This window comes from Macaca mulatta, chromosome 20 (assembly GCF_049350105.2).
Source record: "Macaca mulatta isolate MMU2019108-1 chromosome 20, T2T-MMU8v2.0, whole genome shotgun sequence".
NCBI classification, from domain to species: domain Eukaryota; kingdom Metazoa; phylum Chordata; class Mammalia; order Primates; family Cercopithecidae; genus Macaca; species Macaca mulatta.
Genome location: NC_133425.1, coordinates 84,012,893 through 84,028,963, shown reverse-complemented (window position 1 = coordinate 84,028,963; position 16,071 = coordinate 84,012,893). Strand labels below are relative to the sequence as shown.

The 16,071-nt window shown below is 58.7% G+C and overlaps 1 protein-coding gene and 1 long non-coding RNA gene across 10 annotated transcripts in view; one reads left to right on the top strand and one right to left on the bottom strand.

Annotated features, from left to right (window-relative positions):
- Window positions 1-4,427: 4,427 nt before the first annotated feature.
- The window catches only part of ZC3H18 (zinc finger CCCH-type containing 18), a 69,581-nt gene continuing 57,937 nt past the window's right edge, over window positions 4,428-16,071 (bottom strand). For 5 of the 9 annotated variants that reach the window (XM_077986698.1, XM_077986703.1, XM_077986699.1 and 2 more), the window contains 10 exons: window positions 15,484-15,675; window positions 14,237-14,362; window positions 13,513-13,617; window positions 12,830-12,973; window positions 12,297-12,362; window positions 9,390-9,550; window positions 9,054-9,253; window positions 8,318-8,414; window positions 5,809-5,905; window positions 4,428-5,295 (listed from right to left, as the gene is read on the bottom strand). In XM_077986698.1, the coding sequence (XP_077842824.1) occupies window positions 5,097-5,295; window positions 5,809-5,905; window positions 8,318-8,414; window positions 9,054-9,253; window positions 9,390-9,550; window positions 12,297-12,362; window positions 12,830-12,973; window positions 13,513-13,617; window positions 14,237-14,362; window positions 15,484-15,675 (1,387 nt within the window). In that variant the 3' untranslated portion in view covers window positions 4,428-5,096. Of the gene's footprint in view, window positions 5,296-5,808; window positions 5,906-8,317; window positions 8,415-9,053; window positions 9,269-9,389; window positions 9,551-12,296; window positions 12,363-12,829; window positions 12,974-13,512; window positions 13,618-14,236; window positions 14,363-15,483; window positions 15,676-16,071 lie in introns of all 9 variants that reach the window. The other 4 variants (XM_077986697.1, XM_077986701.1, XM_077986700.1 and 1 more) reach the window with 1 other exon arrangement.
- Window positions 4,510-9,991, top strand: LOC144338188 (uncharacterized). The gene is made up of 2 exons (XR_013412073.1): window positions 4,510-6,965; window positions 9,817-9,991. It is a non-coding gene; the product is annotated as an uncharacterized LOC144338188 (long non-coding RNA).

Below are 16,071 nucleotides of genomic sequence, written 5' to 3'. Positions count from 1 at the left end.
GGTCCAGTCTAAATGATAATCCCTCCCACCTTCTCAGGATGTGGGACCTGTCTTAACCCAGGACGGGGCATCTCAAGATCCTTTCCCTAATTACATCAAAGCAAAAGCCCCTTTTCCAAATGAGCGCACGTTCACAGGTCGCATCAGGCTGCGGGAGAGCCTTTTCCAGGACATAGCAGGAGCCACCGCATCCCCAGCAGGACAGGTGCTCCTGTGTGGGTTGTCTCTGCCTTAGGCTGGGCTGATAATACAGGCCTCTCTGCAGGGTGCTTGCCTGTTTCAGAAAAATTGCAGCCCCTCGTAGCCCTCCCCTAAAGGTGGCCTGAGCGCCTTGAGGGCCACGTCTGTGGCAGCCCCCTCTGTGTACTCAGGGCTGAGAGTGGTGCGGGGCACACAGGAGGGTGATTTGTAAATAACACAGATTGGAAAAAGGAGGGAGGAGAGTGGCTCTCCCCGTGTGTAAAGTGGGATGACAGCAGCTCCAGTGCCAAGGCTGCCCTGAGGCGCATTAGTTTCACTGCCTGGCTCAGGTGGTCGCAGTCCGCAGCACCTGCCGCCAGGAGGCTGACGGGCACTCTTACTGGTGTGAGACAGGGCAGCGGCAGTGGGGCGGGGTTTGTCTTCTCCAGAGTCTACTCAGCCATTCTGGGGACAAAAACTCAAGATCCCCCGCAACCTCTGCATGCCAAGCACAGCCCGGGGGAGGGGGCTGGGCCCCTCCCTGGCTTGGGCATCTCTGGGGGCCTCCCCTAGGCTGAGACCTACAAAGCAGCCCTGGGGCCCCTTCTTCTGCCACAGAGAGGGGCCCGGGGAAGCCTCATCGGAAACATCCCGAGGGGCCTGCAGGTGGGTGCCCAAGATGTTTTGTGCAAACCCTGATGAGTCACCACACTCAGCATGGCCAGGCCTGGCCTCCCCAGTGCTTCTGCCCAACCTGCCCAGCTGTGGCTTGGGGCTGGGGCTGCAGGCCATGCTGAGTGGGGAATCTTGAGGAGGGGAGTAGGGTGCCTTCGTGCAGGGTTAGGGAACGCACAGTGTTGGGAGGGAAGGACAAGCTGATGTCGGTCCTCATCCTCTGCTGGGAGTCCTTGTGCAGTGCACGACCTGCTCAGCCATGCCCAAGAAAGAGGAAGGGGGAGGGGACGATAGGAGCCAGAGGGAATGGAGGAAAAGGCCAGGAAAAGAGGGGGAGAGTGAGAAGCCCTCCACCTCGGCCTGGTGCTCTCGCCCCCATCCCCCATCCCCAGGTAGAGCCAGTGACCCTCCCTCCTGGCATGGGGATCAGGTCTGTCCACACGTGGGCCACACGCGGTTCTCTGGGGCAGGACCTGGTCAGCCGATGGCGGCAGCCAGTGCCTGAGGAGGTAAATGGCTGAGTGGGAAAGTTCGGCAGGAGGGAGCGAGCAGAGGGAGCCGGAGCTCCCAGGCACAGGAGTGTTCTCCCTGGCCCCCGACCGTCGTCTGCTCCCTCCCGCTCCCCCTTGTATCCGGTGTCCCGCCCAGGGGAGGATGGAAGGAGGCAGCCCCACCGTGGACTCCACTCCGCCCCCGCCTCCTTCCTCCCCGACCCGGGGCTGCCTTCTTCCCAGTGGCCCTCGGTGCTGAGGTGTGACGGCCGGACCCCCAGGCACAGGCTGCACCACGAGAACGGAGCCAGGGACCCGGCCAGGGCCGCGCGTCTCCCCACCTTCCGCGCGCTCCCAGCGCTGTCCCGGGGGTCGCAGGGCCAGGAAGACACGCCCGGGGGGACCTGCGGGACCTGCGGACTGGGCGGGGTCCGGGGTCCCGTGGGCGCAGAGGACGGGAGGAGGCAGGGCGGCCTGCGCTCCTGCGGGTGGCTGAGGCAAGCGCAGAAATACCGGGTTGGGCAAGACTGGAAAGGCGGCGGCAGGAAGGCTGGAGGGCGGCCCGGAGGCGGAGGTCCGGACAGGCCGGCTCTCAAACCACAACCCGGGCCCGCGCCCAGCAGACCACGTCCCCGGACCCTGGTGGGGAACGCGGACCCTGGTGCGGAACGAGGGGTCTCAGACAAACGCAGAGCCGGGCGGGTCAGAGGCAGCGCCGGGGACGTCCCCCAGACGCAGGGAAGGACGGACCCACAGCCAGGAGCCCTTTAGCGCCCTGAGCGGGCCTGTGGGAGGAGGGTGAGGCAGGGAGGGCACTGGGCAGGGCGGAAGGGGACCCTCTCTGCAGGGTCTCCCCCACATCAAGGCGCAGGTGCACAGCGGGTCACACGCAGCTGCTCACAACAGGTGTGTCCAGTCGGGTGGGCGGGGGGGGGCACTGCTGGCGGGGGTGCAAAACCGTCATGAGACGTTGGCTGGGACAGCAGAGGGCCCCTCCCTGAGGTGCCACCACGCCACACCCCCCATGGGTTTTCCCCATCAGGAGTGGTCTCGTGTGTCTCGGCCTTTTCCCCTTCTGTGGATCCCCCTAGGGCCACCGCCTCCAAGCGGGGTCTACATCCGCCTGCCCACCCAAAGCCCAAAGGGGTGGGTAGGAGCGTGGCTGTGGGGGAGGGGCTGCAGGCAGAGGGCAGAGGCCCTGGGGCACGCCCTGGGAGGGGCTGGCAGGCGGGTGCCATTGCCAGAACCCCACACAGGCTTTCCAGTCACTGCATGGGGAGCAAGGAGGACGTGAGCGCTAACCGCCTGGAGCAGGACGTCCCTGGAGGGCGTGGACACCCGTGGATGCCCGTCACACAGCAAGGCCACCCTTCCCAGCTGCCTGACTGAACATCCTCTCCACTCGACCACATGGGGGCAGTCACCCTCCTAGGACAGGCCCCTCTACACCAATGTCCAAGAGCCAGAGGGATGGGTAGCCACACCTGGGGTCCACTGCCACCTGGTGCGAGTTCAAACCCAGCTCCAGACTGCGGTGCCCAGGGCTGTGGCTGGGGGCTGACCAGCTGCAGAGGGGGCCTCGCCTGGTCCCAGTCCACATGTGAGCTGCGGTGGGCTCACCTGTCCGCTCCTGGCCAGAGACAGACAGTCACTGTAGGCGCCAGTTTGAGGTGCCCCACACTGGAGGCACAAGGCACCATTTCCTGGCCTCCAGCCCTCATGGTACAGCCCACAAATGACAGGCTGCAGGCTGGCACCCAGAGTGGCCTGGACTCCAGCTCCGTGGCCTTGAAGGCCACTCTTTCCAGAGAATGGGAATTTCCTTTGCACCTGGCTTTGACCTGATGGCAAATCTGATAAGCCTCAAAAAATGGTGGCCGGGCGCGGCGGCTCACGCCTGTAATCCCAGCACTTTGGGAGGCTGAGGCGGGCGGATCACGAGGTCAGGAGATCGAGACCATCCTGGCTAACACAATGAAACCGTCTCTACTCAAAATACAAAAAAATTAGCCGGGTGCGGTGGCGGCGCCTGTAGTCCCAGCTACTCAGGAGGCTGAGGCAGGAGAATGGCATGAACCCAGGAGGCAGAGGTTGCAGTGAGCCGAGGTCGCGCCACTGCACTCCAGCCTGGGTGACAGAGCGAGACTCTGTCTCAAAAAAAAAAAAAAAAAAAAGCCATTGCTGAGACACATGATCCAGCTGCTGGGACACAAGATGAACTGTGTGGCCTGTGCTGTAGGAGGGACGTGGACATAAAATGGGAAACAGTTCCCTCAGGAGTGCACAGGCGGTCCAGCTGCAATGCTCACTCACGCCCAGCTCCTCTGCCCACACTCTTTAATCCAGAGAAGAGTGGCACGGACGCAGGTCATGCGGGGAGCAGAAGTGCGCGTTGCTGCCTCCCTGGGGCTCCACTCGCAGCCCCGGGGGAGGGAGCTCTCTCTTGGGGGTCTCATCCCAAACCTCGTGTCAGGAAGCAGATGAGGGACACGGGTGGGCCACAGGCGTGGGCACCACACTGCGGCTCCTTGCATCTGATTAAAGGAGGTGCTGGAGGCCCTGGAGCGTGTACCTGGGAGGCCTCTGCCCAGGTGCAGGCCTGTGGCTTTCAAGGTGGAGAGCAGAGAGCGACAGCGGGGGCTCCTGGGGGGCTCTGCTGGTGGCCCCTGCTGTGGAACGTGGCATCACACATGGGGCCTGGCTCAGCAGGTCTGGGGCCTGCACACGGAGCCGGTGGTGGTCACTGCAGAGGTGGCAGCTGGGCTCAGGGCTGGGAGTCAGCCCCGGACCTCTTCCCCTCCAGCAGCTCCATAGCCCCTGCAGGGAAGGTACCTCCATCTCATGAACCAAGGAACGCCCAACACAGCCCCACAAATGGAGAAACTGAGGTGCAGTGCTTCCCTGGGCTGGGGTCTGAAGGCAGGAGCTGCTGCATGGCCGGTCCTCCCAGGGGGAGTGAGCGCGCAGCCACACCCTCGCCCCCAGCGGCTCCCGAGTGCTGGGCCAAGTGCAGCGCACGACACAGAGGCAGACGGGCTGTGCCTGGGCAGACGGCGCACACACCACAAGGGCAAGAACAGCTGCTTATCAAAATATTTTATTTTAGGAGACCCCTCAAAAAAGACCCTCCACATTAGACAGACGCCCCAACAATACCCTTGGCCTTTTTTTTTTGGTCTTTTCTGTATTTTTTCCTGTTTAAATCAACTAAAACAATTTGATGCTTAAAATAAAAGACAGGAAGTATTTCCTGATGAGACTTTAGTCGAGAATATAGATATATTTCTGATCCGGGGGCGGGTGATCGGGGGCGGGGAGGAGAAGGAGGTGCCACCAGTGGTTCTCGAGGTTCCATTTCTCAGCTCAGGAGGGAGCCTGGCTGCCTGGACCCGGGCTGGGGACGCAGAGCTGGGGCTCCACAGGCCCAGGCCTGACCAGGGCCAGGGAAGAAGACGGTGGAGGAGGAAGAGAAGGCGGGGCTGGCGGCTGGGGCTTGTAATTTACATGAGAACTGTGCTGGTCACTCGCGCTGTCTGTGTCTGTCCTGTGGGACTTCTGCTCTGGGGAGGGAGGCTGGGACTCAGCGTCGTCGTCATCTCCTGTGTGGCTTCTTTTCCAGCTGAGAAACTTTTTTTTCTTTTTTACTTTTTAAAAAGAATCACAGCCAAAATAAGACATTAACTGCAAAATCCAAAATGGCTGCGCTTACCCTATGTATAAAAATGCGTCCAGTCCGGTCAGGGGCACGGCCTATGCTTTCCCGGGGATCTTGGCCCGCTTGCGCGCAATAGCGTCCTCCACGGCCTTCAGCTGTTTCAGCAGCTCCTCCCGCCGCGACAGCGTGCTGGCCTTCCCTGATTTGGTGCTGGCGGCGCCGGGATCCGAGGCTTTGCCGGGCACGCTCGTGACCTTGCTGGAGCTCTTGGACTGTGGTGACAGCTGGCGCTTCCTACAAGGGGGTGGGGAAGACCTTGAGCCCCCAGAAGCCACGTCTGAGGTGGAAGCAGCAGTGCGGTGCCCTCCCTGAAGGGGAACTTCCACTGAGTGCTCAGTGGCCACCAGGAGAGGCAAGGGGCTCCCGGGATGGCCAGGCTCCCATTGCCACAAGCAGGCCTGGTCCTAGCCACTGGCTGCCGGGCTTTGTGGAGTAGAGACTGGGAGGGTCCTGGGCTGGCCCCACACAACCTGCTCTTCTTCCCACCTCCGTGCCCAGAGCTCTTTGCCCAAGGACATGGGGAGCAGAGGGCAGCCTCCAGCCTCGACCAGGGCAGGAGTGTGTGTGCGGGAGTGGGGTTGCCCTTCCCTGTCCCTGTCCCTCACCACATCAGCCCAGCAGGAGCTACAGGAGCTGGAGCACCTCCAACCTGGCCCAGTGCTAGCCCTGCTGCTGCTGGCCTCCCTGGGAAAGAGGCTCAGGCTAGCCACCCTCGGTGTGCCCAGGGCACATGCTGGGTCCACTCACCTGTCAGCCGGGGCTGCAGGGGCTTTGGAGTTCTGGCCTCTCTGTCGCTCTGGCTTCGGGGAGCCCAGTCTCCCACCTGACTTCCGGTCTCGAGAACCTGGGTGATAGGTACAGAGTGAGACCACCCTCCTGGCTTACAGGGGATGGCAGTGTGGGTGGCCTCACCAACACCAGGGACTCACTTCTAAAGCCTGAGGCTGCTTAGTTCACCTCCTTCATTTTTATAAAGAAATAAAAAGGGAAGAGCCAAGTAGAAGAGAAGAGACATGTGGACACCAAGGCATCCGGAAATGAGGCTGAGGCCAAACCTGGGCTCCAGGTTCCACCAAGTAGCCAGTATCTTGCGCAGAGAGACAAAACTCCTTCCTAGCTTTGAAGAAATTTATCACATGGGGCTTCAAATACAGAACAACAAAAAAGACATGGCAGTAAAGACATACAAGCAAAGCCGAGAGACCACGAGTGTCACTCTGGCAATGTTAGGAGGGAGGCGCGGCAGCCTAGGCAGGGTCCACTGCCCGGCGCAGGCCCAAGGCTCATGCGTGAACAAAGGTCTGCAGGACCCCAGTGGCCCTGGTTCCAAACCCAGGGAAGGACAGCGAGGCTGTTCCAGACCAACCACACAGGACACTGCCCTGGGCTTAGGGACAAAGGTGAGCAGCTTCCTCTTCCTACGCCCGACAAACTCAGAGAACTACTCAGGAAGGGGTCTGAAGCCCCCTGCCTGTTCTCTGTGTCTGGGAGTGGCTGTGCGGGTGGCCAGGCCCCCTTGTCCTCTGGTTTAAGTTCCACCCATCAAAGCCAGCCAGGACAACCTCCCTGTCTTTCCATCTGGGCCCCAGCTCTTGGGGTGTGGTCAGGACGGCTGGGGGTCCCCGAGGCCCTTTCAGGTCTATGTGGCTCAGCAGTAACACAGACACTGTCTGCCCTGTCACTCAGTTCACAAGAACCCAGGAGGGTCTCCAGAGGGCACGAGGCACGTGGGTCCAGCTGTCTTCTGTCAGTCAGACTGAAGAGATTTGCAAAAATGGAAAAACCAATGCCATTCCTGCTCATTTGTTTTGGAAAATATAATTATATTTTGCAAAAATGACACGTGTAAGAAAAATACAGGCCGGGCGCGGTGGCTCAAGCCTGTAATCCCAGCACTTTGGGAGGCCGAGACGGGCGGATCACGAGGTCAGGAGATCGAGACCATCTTGGCTAACATGGTGAAACCCCATCTCTACTAAAAAATACAAAAAACTAGCCGGGCGAGGTGGCGGGCGCCTGTAGTCCCAGCTACTCGGGAGGCTGAGGCAGGAGGATGGCGTGAACCCGGGAGGCGGAGCTTGCAGTGAGCCGAGATCCGGCCACTGCACTCCAGCCTGGACGACACAGCAAGACTCCGTCTCAAAAAAAAAAGAAAAAAAAAAAAGAAAAATACAGTTGCTCTTGTTGCCCAAGCTGGAGTGCAATGGTGCAATCTCAGCTCACTACAACCTCCGCCTCCCGGGTTCAAGCGATTCTCCTGCCTCAGCCTCCTGAGTAGCTGGGACTACAGATGCGTGCCACTATGCCCAACTAATTTTTTGTAGTTTTAGTAGCAACGTGGTTTCACCATGTTAGCCAGGCTGGTCTCGAACTCCTGACCTCAGATGATCTGCACACCTTGGCCTCCCAAAGTGCTGAGATTACAGGTGTGAGCCACCATGCCCGGCCTATTACTGTTATATTTATTTATTTATTTATTTTTGAGACAGAGTCTTGCTCTGTGGCCAGACTGGAGTGCAGTAGTGTGGTATTAGCTCACTGCAACCTCCGCCTCCCGGTTCAAGTGATTCTCCTGCCTCAGCCTCCTGAGTAGCTGGGATTACAGGTGCCCGCCACCATGCCCGGCTAATTTTTTTTTTTTTTTTGGGATGACGGAGTCTGTCACCCAGGCTGGAGTGCAGTGGCGCTATTTCGGCTCACTGCAAGCTCCGCCTCCCGGGTTCACACCATTCTCCTGCCTCAGCCTGCCGAGTAGCTGGGACTATAGGCACCCGCCACCTCGCCTGGCTAGTTTTTTGTATTTTTTAGTAGAGACGGGGTTTCACCCTGTTAGCCAGGACGGTTGCAATCTCCTGATCTTGTGATCTACCTGCCCCGGCCTCCCAAAGTGCTGGGATTACAGGCGTGAGCCACTGCGCCCGGCCTAATTTTTGTATTTTTAGTAGAGACAGGGTTTTACCAGGTTGGCCAGGCTGGTCTCGAACTCCTGACCTCAAGTGATCTGCCCGCCTCAGCCTCCCAAAGTGCTGGGATTACAGGCGTGAGCCACCGCGCCTGGTCCTGTTACTTTTAAACAAACATTTAAAAATTTTTCTTAGTTTTAGTTTTCAATATCGTAATACTGACAGGCATAATCTGCAAGTCAGATGTTTTCTGGGCCCTCCTGCTTGTTAAGAGCGATGGGGTCTGAGTCCAGCTGCTCCGCATCCCCAGGCTCCCGCCCCCTGCCCTGCCCCCTAGGGGCTGGGAGGCTCACCTCGGTCTGGGGATGTGTTGGCCCGCTTGGCTGGAGGAGGGCTCTGCCTGTCCTTGTCTGATGGTTCATAGCGCTTCCTGCTTCCTTTATCAGCCGCCTGGGACAACCGAGAGGCTGGTGAGGATGGCAGGGCCAGGAGACAGCAGCTGTGTCCTCACCCCAGACAACATTTCCTTGCCAGCAAACTGCTCTGCTCCCAAAGGTCCCACCACATGCCCATCAGACCCTGTAGCCCCAAGTGAGGCCTCCATGACCCGGACCAAGGGCACCCCCACTGTGCACTTGGGGCCCTTCATGTTCCATGGGAAGCACCCTGAAGGCCTTCCTGCTCCCCATGGGGGCCACTCTAGGAGGACTTGGGACCCCTGAAACCAGGCCTCTTAACCTTCCAGCAGAGGACAGCGATGTGTCCTGCTGAGGGCAGAGGACAGGGACCGAGGCTTGCTTCCTGTATTATGTTGAGACTGGCTGGCAGGGAATGGCGGCCACAGGCACAGAGAGAACACGCTCTCTGTCCAGAGCGAGGCCGGCAGCACCCGAACCTCCCCAGATGCTCACACTTCCTGGCCCAGGCCGGGAAGATGGAGTCTCGCTCTGTCACCCAGGCTCTGCCGACACCTGCAAGGCCCCACTGGCCCTCACTCAGGTTCTGTCCCCCAGGAGGAAGCTGTCTCAGGAAGCAAATGGACCCAGGCCCAGACGCTGGGGGAGCCACCAGCAGGGCCCTTGCCCTCACCTTATTCAACAGTGTCAACTTGATCTCCTTGTGGGCCACAAACGTGCCCTGCTGGGGCTGCCCGGGGGGTGCCTGCTGGGGGGTCGAGGGCTGCTGGGAGGACTTCCCCCCTGCTGGAGGTTTTGAAGATTTAGGTGGTTGCGTGGACGAATCCCTTTTCCGCTTTTCCTCTTTAACACCGTCTTCTTTCTTAGATTTTCCTACCAACGATAAATCTGCAGTCATGGGGGTACTGGTGATTTTCCCGGGGCCACACCGACAGCCAGGCAAAGTCTGTGCTGATGCCACCCTCCTGCCCTGGAGCTACTCCTTAAAGGTACCAGGGCCCCCGAATACCTTTCTCCTTCCTGGTCTGGGCTGGGGCTGGGGACCGAGAGCTGGCTGAGGACACGGGGCTAGCCAGGTCTGCGTACATGTCTTCCGAGTCCACGCTGTGTGCAGAGCTGCTGCTCGACGTAGCACTGGACACTGAGGAGACACTGCTCACGCTCAGGGACCTGGACACATGAGAACATCTCACCACAGTCCAACCACAGACTGGAGGGAGGGGCCGGCGGGGGGTGCTCCATGGTCCACGTTTACCCAGTGTCCATTTATGGATCATGTACCCATGGAATGTGTGATTTTGGGGGGACACTGGGCAGTTCCAGGGTTACACAGTAACGGACGTCTCTATGGCTGGGCCAGGGCCCCATTTCACTAACGAATGTCAGGTTGCGGCTGGGCGCGGTGGCTCGCGCCTGTCATCCCAGCACTCTGGGAGACTGAGACGGGCAGATCACCCGAGGTCAGGAGTTCGGGACCAGCCTGGCCAACATGGTGAAACCCTGTCTCTACTAAAAATGCAGAAATTAGCCGGGCATGGTCGCGGGCACCAGTAATCCCAGCTACTGGAGAGGCTGAGGCAAAATAATTGCTTGAACCCGGGAGGTGGAGGTTGCAGTGAGCCAAGACTGTGCCACTGCACTCTAGCCTGGGCAACAAGAGCGAAACTCCGTCTCAAAACAAACACAAATGAAACGAATGTCAGGTTGCTTGTTGGGAAGGGAAACAGGACTGAGCTGAGCCAAGAGTGGCAAGGATGGAATTTAAGCAGAGTCCCTGGCTTAGACACCCGCAACAAAAGGGTGACAGCCTCAGCCCACAGGGAAATTAAAACACAACGAGCTGTTCCGCACAGTCTCAGGGAATGCCTGAGGAACACGCAGCAGACAGACTGGAAACAGCAGGTCTGCAGCTCCACTGGCTTGCACTCAACACGGACACAGAGCACAGGACTGGCATCTGAGTCCGCCCTGCCCATGTGCTACTCGGGAAAACACCAATCACATCCCCCAGGCACGTTGGGTACCGCAGCAGGGAACGGGGGAAGGTAAGAGAACCATTTTTTTTTTCAAAAGTCAGGTCTTTTAAAACATTTCAGACCTATCAAGAAACATTTTAGGCCAGGTGCGGTGGCTCACGCCTATAATCCCAGGAGTTTGGGAGACCACGGTGGGAGGATCACTTGAGCCCAGGGGTTTTGAGACCAGCCTGGGCAACAGAGCAAGACCATGTCTCTCCAGAAACAAAACAAACAACAGAAAAAAAAAGTTTGATGGCCGGGTGCGGTGGCTCAAGCCTGTAATCCCAGCACTTTGGGAGGCCAAGATGGGCGGATCACGAGATCAGGAGATCGAGACCATCCTGGCTAACATGGTGAAACCCCGTCTCTACTAAAAAATACAAAAAACTAGCCGGGCGAGGTGGTGGGCACCTGTAGTCCCAGCTACTCGGGAGGCTGAGGCAGGAGAATGGCGTGAACCCGGGAGGCGGAGCTTGCAGTGAGCTGAGATCTGGCCACTGCACTCCAGCCTGGGTGACGGAGCGAGACTCTGTCTCAAAAAAAAAAAAAAAAAAAAAAAACGTTTGACAAACATATAAACCACCTGCTGCCTGGAAATGAAAGAGTTCTATGTGAGGAATCTAAGGACTGATTTAATACTTTCTTTCAAAACAACTAAACAGCAGAAATCTTTTTTTCTGAGACAGGATCTCTGTTGTCCAGGCTGGAATGCAGTGGCGTGATCACAGCTCACTCAACCTTGACCTCCCAAGTAGCTGGGACCACAGGCACACACCACTATACCCAGCTCATTAAAAAAAATTTCTGGGCTGGACGTGGTGGCTCATACCTGTAATCCCACCACTTTAGGAAGCCAAGGTGGATGGATCACCTGAGGTCAGTTCAAGATCAGCCTGACCAACATGGTGAAACCCAGTCTCTACTAAAAATACAAAATTAGGCTGGGTGCAGTGGCTCACACCTGTAATCCCAGTACTTTGGGAGGCCAAGGTGGATGGATCACCTGGGGTCAGGAGTTCAAGATCAGCCTGACCAACCTGGTGAAACCTAGTCTCTACTAAAAATACAAAATTAGGCTGGGCGTGGTGGCTCACGCCTGTAATCCCAGCACTTTGGGAGGCTGAGGTGGGTGGATTGCCTGAGCTCAGGAGTTTTGAGACCAACCTGGGCAACACGGTGAAACCCTGTCTCTACTAAAATACAAAAAATTAGCTGGGTGTGACAGCATGCGCCTGTAGTCCCAGCTACCCGGGAGGCGGAGGTTGCGAGACTGCACCATTGCACTCCAACCTGGGCAACAAGAATGAAACTGTCTCAAAAAAATATATATATATATATTTTTTTTCTGTGGAGATGGGGTCTGTGTTGCTCAGGCTGGTCTCAAGTCCTGGGCTCAAGCAATCCTCCTGCCTTGGCCTCCCACAGTGCTGGGATCACAGGTGTGAGCCCCCGTGCCTGGCCCACAAAGCTTTTCCATGTATTCTCTTCTAAGATGTTTTTTATCGGCTTCCCCACCCCTCCGGCTGGTTCCCTTGATAGCTGTGACAGGCCGTGCAGGCCCAGCCTCTGTGGCTCCTCCCCAGGTGCAGGTGCTCTCCTAGGTGCTGTGGCACCAAGTCAGCAGGGCAGAGGCACCTCCTCCTGACCTGAGTGCCCTCGAGTTTGTGAAGCTGTTTTTGTGGGGGAAGGGGGGGGTCTCCCTATCACATGAATCCTGGCCCATTTTCTCCCGTGTCAAAATTTCGACCACAGCCTTCCACAGCCCCAAGGTGACTCAGACCCAGAAGGGCCCCAAGCCTGCCTGTGGGAGACAGCCCAACCCACAAGCTGGCTTTTTCGGGGGACTTCCTGGCCCCAAAGGGGAGGGAGAAACAGAGGCAAAGGGTGATGGGGACGACCTGGATCGGGAGCTGGAACCACTATAGCTGCTGCCACTGCCGCTGCCGCTGCCGCTGAGCGTCCGCCTGTAATACAAGCAACAGCTGGGCTCAGGGGGCGTGGCCTCCGCAGCCCCTCATGGCCTCCCCTCCCCAGCAGCAGCCCAGCAGCCCTGTGAGGCGAGGCTCCAGACTGGCCTTGCCACCGCCTTGGAACAGGGCCTGGGCCTGTCTTCCTTTAGGCACAGTGTTTTGTCAGGATAAAAAGTGCAGTCTCTCAGGGCAGCACCTCCCAGTGTAGACAGGGGCGGTGAGGGGAAGGCCTGTGCTCCCTGCCAAGCTGTCCTTTCTCCTTCACGCTCCAGAAACACAGACTCAGGGAGGGGACAGGACAGGTTCCCGGGTAAGGGCTCACTGGGTGCTGCTGCTCGGCTGGGGGTGCCTCCCACCACCTGGCTCTGGACCCTGGCACTCTGGATTTCCAGCAGTGCCAGCATCACAGTGGCACCAAGAACATGGAAAGCCCAAAGGCCCATGGACACCGAAATGCTCACCTCCTGGGGGGGGTCCTGGCTGGCCGCTCCTTCCTCCTGGCTTCCCGAGGGTCTCCTGGCTTGGTGGGCTCGGGGACAGGAGCCGTGGTTTTGGTGGCCTGTGGTGGGGCTGGAGGCAGGGCCGGCTTCTTCACTGACTTCTCTCTGTGAGACAGGGAGGCTCGAGCAGGGCAGGGCTGGTGGATGAGGCCCCGCTGGCCTACGTCCTCTTTAAATGTACCCACACCTCGGGGAACGACACCGCATGCTTGTGACGCTAAGTGAGCACGCTCATGCCTGGACACAGTTCCCACCCGTCAGCGTCAGAGCGCTTGGGAATGGCTTCAAAGCCCCCAGCAGCCCTTCAGGGCTCCCCTCTAACAGACAAGAGCTACAGGCACCGCCAGACAGTGGGGAGAGCAGGCTAACATGAAGAGCCCTGAGAACACCCGGCTGCTGCCATGTCCCCAGGGCTGTGCTTCATCCCCAGGGCTCCTGGGGGAGCGCTGCAGTGTAAGGGCGGCCCGGGAGAACAGGGGCTGTGCCCAGTGGCCCCCCAGCCCAGTCACCCTCTGGGAACAGCCCCCCCGAGGCATCCTCACCTCTTTGGTCCCAAACACAAATGAGAGATAGAGACGGAGGGAGGAGGCTGCAGCCTCTGGAGGCCTGGCCGGCCAGGACTTGTCCACAGGCTGGGCACTCACCCTGCTTTCCCGGGCGGCGGGGCCGGCTCTCCCTTGGTTCTGATGGAAGGTCTATGTGGGGAAGGTGTTGGGGATGGGGACGGGGATGAAGAGAAGGACCGGGACCTGGGGGAGTGAACAAAGGTGTGAGAAGAGGCCTGGGGGTGTTTCTTCACCAGCCCAAGCCCACTGAGGACCGACCCACCCAGACCCATGGAGAAGGCCATGAATTTCCATGTATGTGCCTCAGGTTTAACTTCAGTTCTGCACTGTTCTGGCATCTGCTAAACACACAGGCCCAGAGTAGACCGTGGAGTGTGGAAGGTGTCAGCAGACCCTGGCGGGCCCTCCAGGAGGCAGGTGCCACGTTCACGTGTGTGCAGGACGGGAGGGGACAGGTCCCTTGGCAGTGGGGCAGCAGAGCAGCTCCCACAGAAACACCCGCAGGACAGGGCTGAGTCTGGCCCCTTCCTGGAGGACTGTTCCTGGAGGACTGGAATGCCTCAACTCGAGGATCTCAGGCTGTGGCCCTCAGTGACAGCACACATCTACACAAGGACGAGGGCCCGGAAGGCTGGTGTTTGGCGGGGGACACAGGACATGAGCCCCTGGCCATCCTAGTTCAGCTGCCAGCAGGGACTTTCAATACCACAAGGGGCTATTGGTGCCACAACTAAAGCCACATCTGCAGGTACCCATGCTCCCTGCACCAGCGGAGGGCCCTGCATGGGTCCCGGGCACGTACCTGGACCGGCTTCCTGAGAACGAGCTGTGTCTGGAAGAGCGGCTGGAGTAGGAGCTGTAGGATGAAGACCGGGATCGTGACCGGGAGGAGCCGGAGCCGGAGTAGGATGATGACCGTGAAGATGACCTGGGGTGGGCGGGAGGGAGAGTGGTGAGAAGTGAGAAGGGCCCTCCCTGCCCCGCACGCCCTCTGCTGACCTGCTGCTCTTTGGCACAGACCTGAACGCACAGCTACACACACATGCACAGACGCACACATGCGCACAGATGTACACATGCGCAGCTACACACCCACAGATACACAGCTACATATGCGCACAGACGCACACAGACGTATACATGCACAGCTACACACCCACAGAATCACAGCTACACACATGCACAGACGCACAGCTATACATGTGCAAGTTGCACATGCGCGCGCACACAGCGCTACGCAGGCGCAGATGCACAGCTACACACATGCGTATAGCTGCACACGCACAGACACACAGATGCACAGCTACACACGTGCACAGACGCACAGCCATACACGCGCAGACACACAGCTACCCACATGCGCACAGATGCATACAGCCTCCCCCAGACACTCCCACCCCTCCTCAGTGGAGAACAGCATTTAGAAATCAAGACCTGGGCATGGGGTGTGCCTGCTGTTACTGGGTGTCGCTGCCTGAGTGGACAGAGCCAGGATGTGTGCGCTGACCCAGCTCACGTGCGTCTGTGTGTGTGTCTATCTGTCCCTCTGCACCCACTGTGAAGCCTGGCCTCCCACCCACACCTCCTGTTCCTGTGGAGCACCATGGGGTCCACCCTAGTCCCCTGCTTTCCGTCATCCCTCCCTCGGGAGCCAGGCTCCTGTGTGCTGAGACCAGGACTGTATGTGGAGGGGCACAGCTTCAGGTCCAGTCTGGAGGAACAGATGGACTCACTGGGCCCCAGGTCTGTGCATCCTCCCGCATCCAGATGCCCGTCCCTCCAGTGTAGCCCGGGACTCCCTGGGAGCAGTCGGGCTCAGTCGCCGGTGTCTCTGCCCCATTTGGGGTCACTGCATCAGTCCTACTTGGCATTGATGCTCTTTGCTGAATGTATAAATGCCGGGTTAGTCCCACTGACTGGCCTTCAGGCAATGACCCCACAGCAAACAGTGGGGCTGTGGTGTTCCCCACCTGACCCAGTGAGGTACACGGTGTTCAGCTGACGGCTCCGAGGTGCTGACACCCCAGCCGTCCCAGAAGCCCTCGTTACCTGGAGGAATTAGAGGCAGAGGCCGACGAGGCTGATGTTTTCCGACGCCTTCGAGCCCGGCTCGGGGAGACCGACACCCCGAGTTTCTTCTTGGGAGACTTGGATCGGCGCCAAGGGTCCTTCCACTCATCTGCTCGCTTCACCTGCGGCCCCGCAGTGGCGGCCTCCTTCTTTGGTGGCTCAGCTTGGCGGCTGAAATCACAGAGATATTAGCAACTCTCGGGCCACCTTCCGCTTCACAGCAATGCCATGTGGGTGACAGCAGTGGGGGAGACTACTGATCTCGTACCTGGCTCAGGATCACCTGAGAAACAAAGAGTCCTATAGGGGAAAACAGACCACTCACAAAACCCATCATCGCAGGGATGAGCAGAGCTCTCTCCACAGTCTTGGCGCCAGAGTCTGTTACTCAGGGACACCCAGGCTTCTCCTGAACCAGAATGGCAGTGACTTTTTGTGGGTGTCATTACTTACTTAATTTCCATCTTCCCAACTACGCTGTCAGCTCTGGGAGGGACAGGGATGGTGTCTAATACTATCTGTAGTGCCGACATACTAGTAGGTTCATAATAAATATTTATGAAATAA